This window comes from Austrofundulus limnaeus, unplaced genomic scaffold (genome assembly GCF_001266775.1).
Source record: "Austrofundulus limnaeus strain Quisiro unplaced genomic scaffold, Austrofundulus_limnaeus-1.0 Scaffold0, whole genome shotgun sequence".
Classification (NCBI taxonomy): Eukaryota; Metazoa; Chordata; class Actinopteri; order Cyprinodontiformes; family Rivulidae; genus Austrofundulus; species Austrofundulus limnaeus.
In genome coordinates, this window is record NW_013952402.1 from 9,387,761 (window position 1) to 9,388,977 (window position 1,217).

General features: G+C 49.7%; 1 protein-coding gene across 1 annotated transcript in view; it reads right to left on the reverse strand.

Moving 5' to 3' along the window:
• Nucleotides 1-1,145, reverse strand: part of LOC106513483 (multiple inositol polyphosphate phosphatase 1) — a 9,290-nt gene extending 8,145 nt beyond the window's left edge. The window contains exon 1 of the mRNA XM_014002343.1: nucleotides 457-1,145. Within this exon, the coding sequence (XP_013857797.1) occupies nucleotides 457-1,045 (589 nt within the window). The 5' untranslated portion in view covers nucleotides 1,046-1,145. The remainder of the gene's footprint in view (nucleotides 1-456) is intronic.
• Between the last annotated feature and the right edge of the window lie 72 nt (nucleotides 1,146-1,217).

Below are 1,217 nucleotides of genomic sequence, written 5' to 3' on the forward strand. Positions count from 1 at the left end.
GGACAGGTGTACCTAATAAAGTGGCCGGTGAGTGTACATCCTCCATACTTAAGAACATGCCCATCCAGCCTTGTATCAGTGCACAGTTCAAAAGCCTGCCTCTCTGCTGGTATWGGGGTGTATTTATGCTTCTGTTATGAGCAGCTTACACCATCATTGCAGAAAAGTATATACAGGGTTAAGAACACACAGTTCCCATCCAGCAAAAGTTATTTTTTTATTATTATTATTTTTTTTACGGGGAAGGCCTTGCCCATTTCAGCAAGACAATGCTAAACTGCTACTGTCTATTACAATAACTTTGTAGTAGAAGAGCTGGGGTGCCTGCAGTCCAGACCTCTCACTAATCAAAAATATTCTTATCATGAAATAAAACTGAGAAATATCTGATTTTTACACCGCATCCAGACTTTCTCAGAATGTTTTTATTTTTATTTTTAATGTCTTCCATCTTACCTTCAACGCCCCACAGCTGTGTGAGTCCTGCTTTAAAGGACAGCGTGCTGTTGACGCATCTGTGCTTGGAGCTGGTGATGAACCTGATGAGCCCGGCGCGAAGCTTCTCCTCTGAGATCACMGACGGGAACAGCTTGGACAGCCTGACGGCCAGGTGTTTCAGGTCCTCCACCCCCTTCCGGACGAGCCTTCCGTCCATGTCCTCCGTGTACCACATCCTCCACCGGCTCCGGAGCTCCCGCAGCCAGCCCTGCTCGCCTCGGGCCTCGCTCCGGACCAGATCGCTAAACTTTCGCATCTTCTTGACGTTCTTGCCGGTCGGGTACCTCGTGCCGTGCCGGACGATGGCTGTCAGGTGGAGCTCGCGGCAGCTCGCGGACGGAGGCTGCAGCGTCGACCTGTTGACGGCGAGGACGTCCTTTACGAGATGAGGGTTAACTTCTTCATACCTCCCTTTGGTGCAGAAATATTTGGCGATCGCCGGGATGTCCGGGCTGTCCTCCGGGCTCACGTTGATCTGTGCGCAACAGCAGGCGCCTATTGTAACGGCGAAGTGAATAAAAATGACTTTCCTGACAGTGACCGGCATGATGTCGTTGGTCTTTAAGCAGAGCCGCGAACTTAAACCTGGAGATATGAAGTCCACGAACGATCCGAATCTTTTGAACGACTCTTTATAACGAAAAATTGGAATCGAGTCGCAAACGGAGCATTTCGTCACATGTGCGCATGCGCAAAGCTCAGCAAACATTTAGGTCACG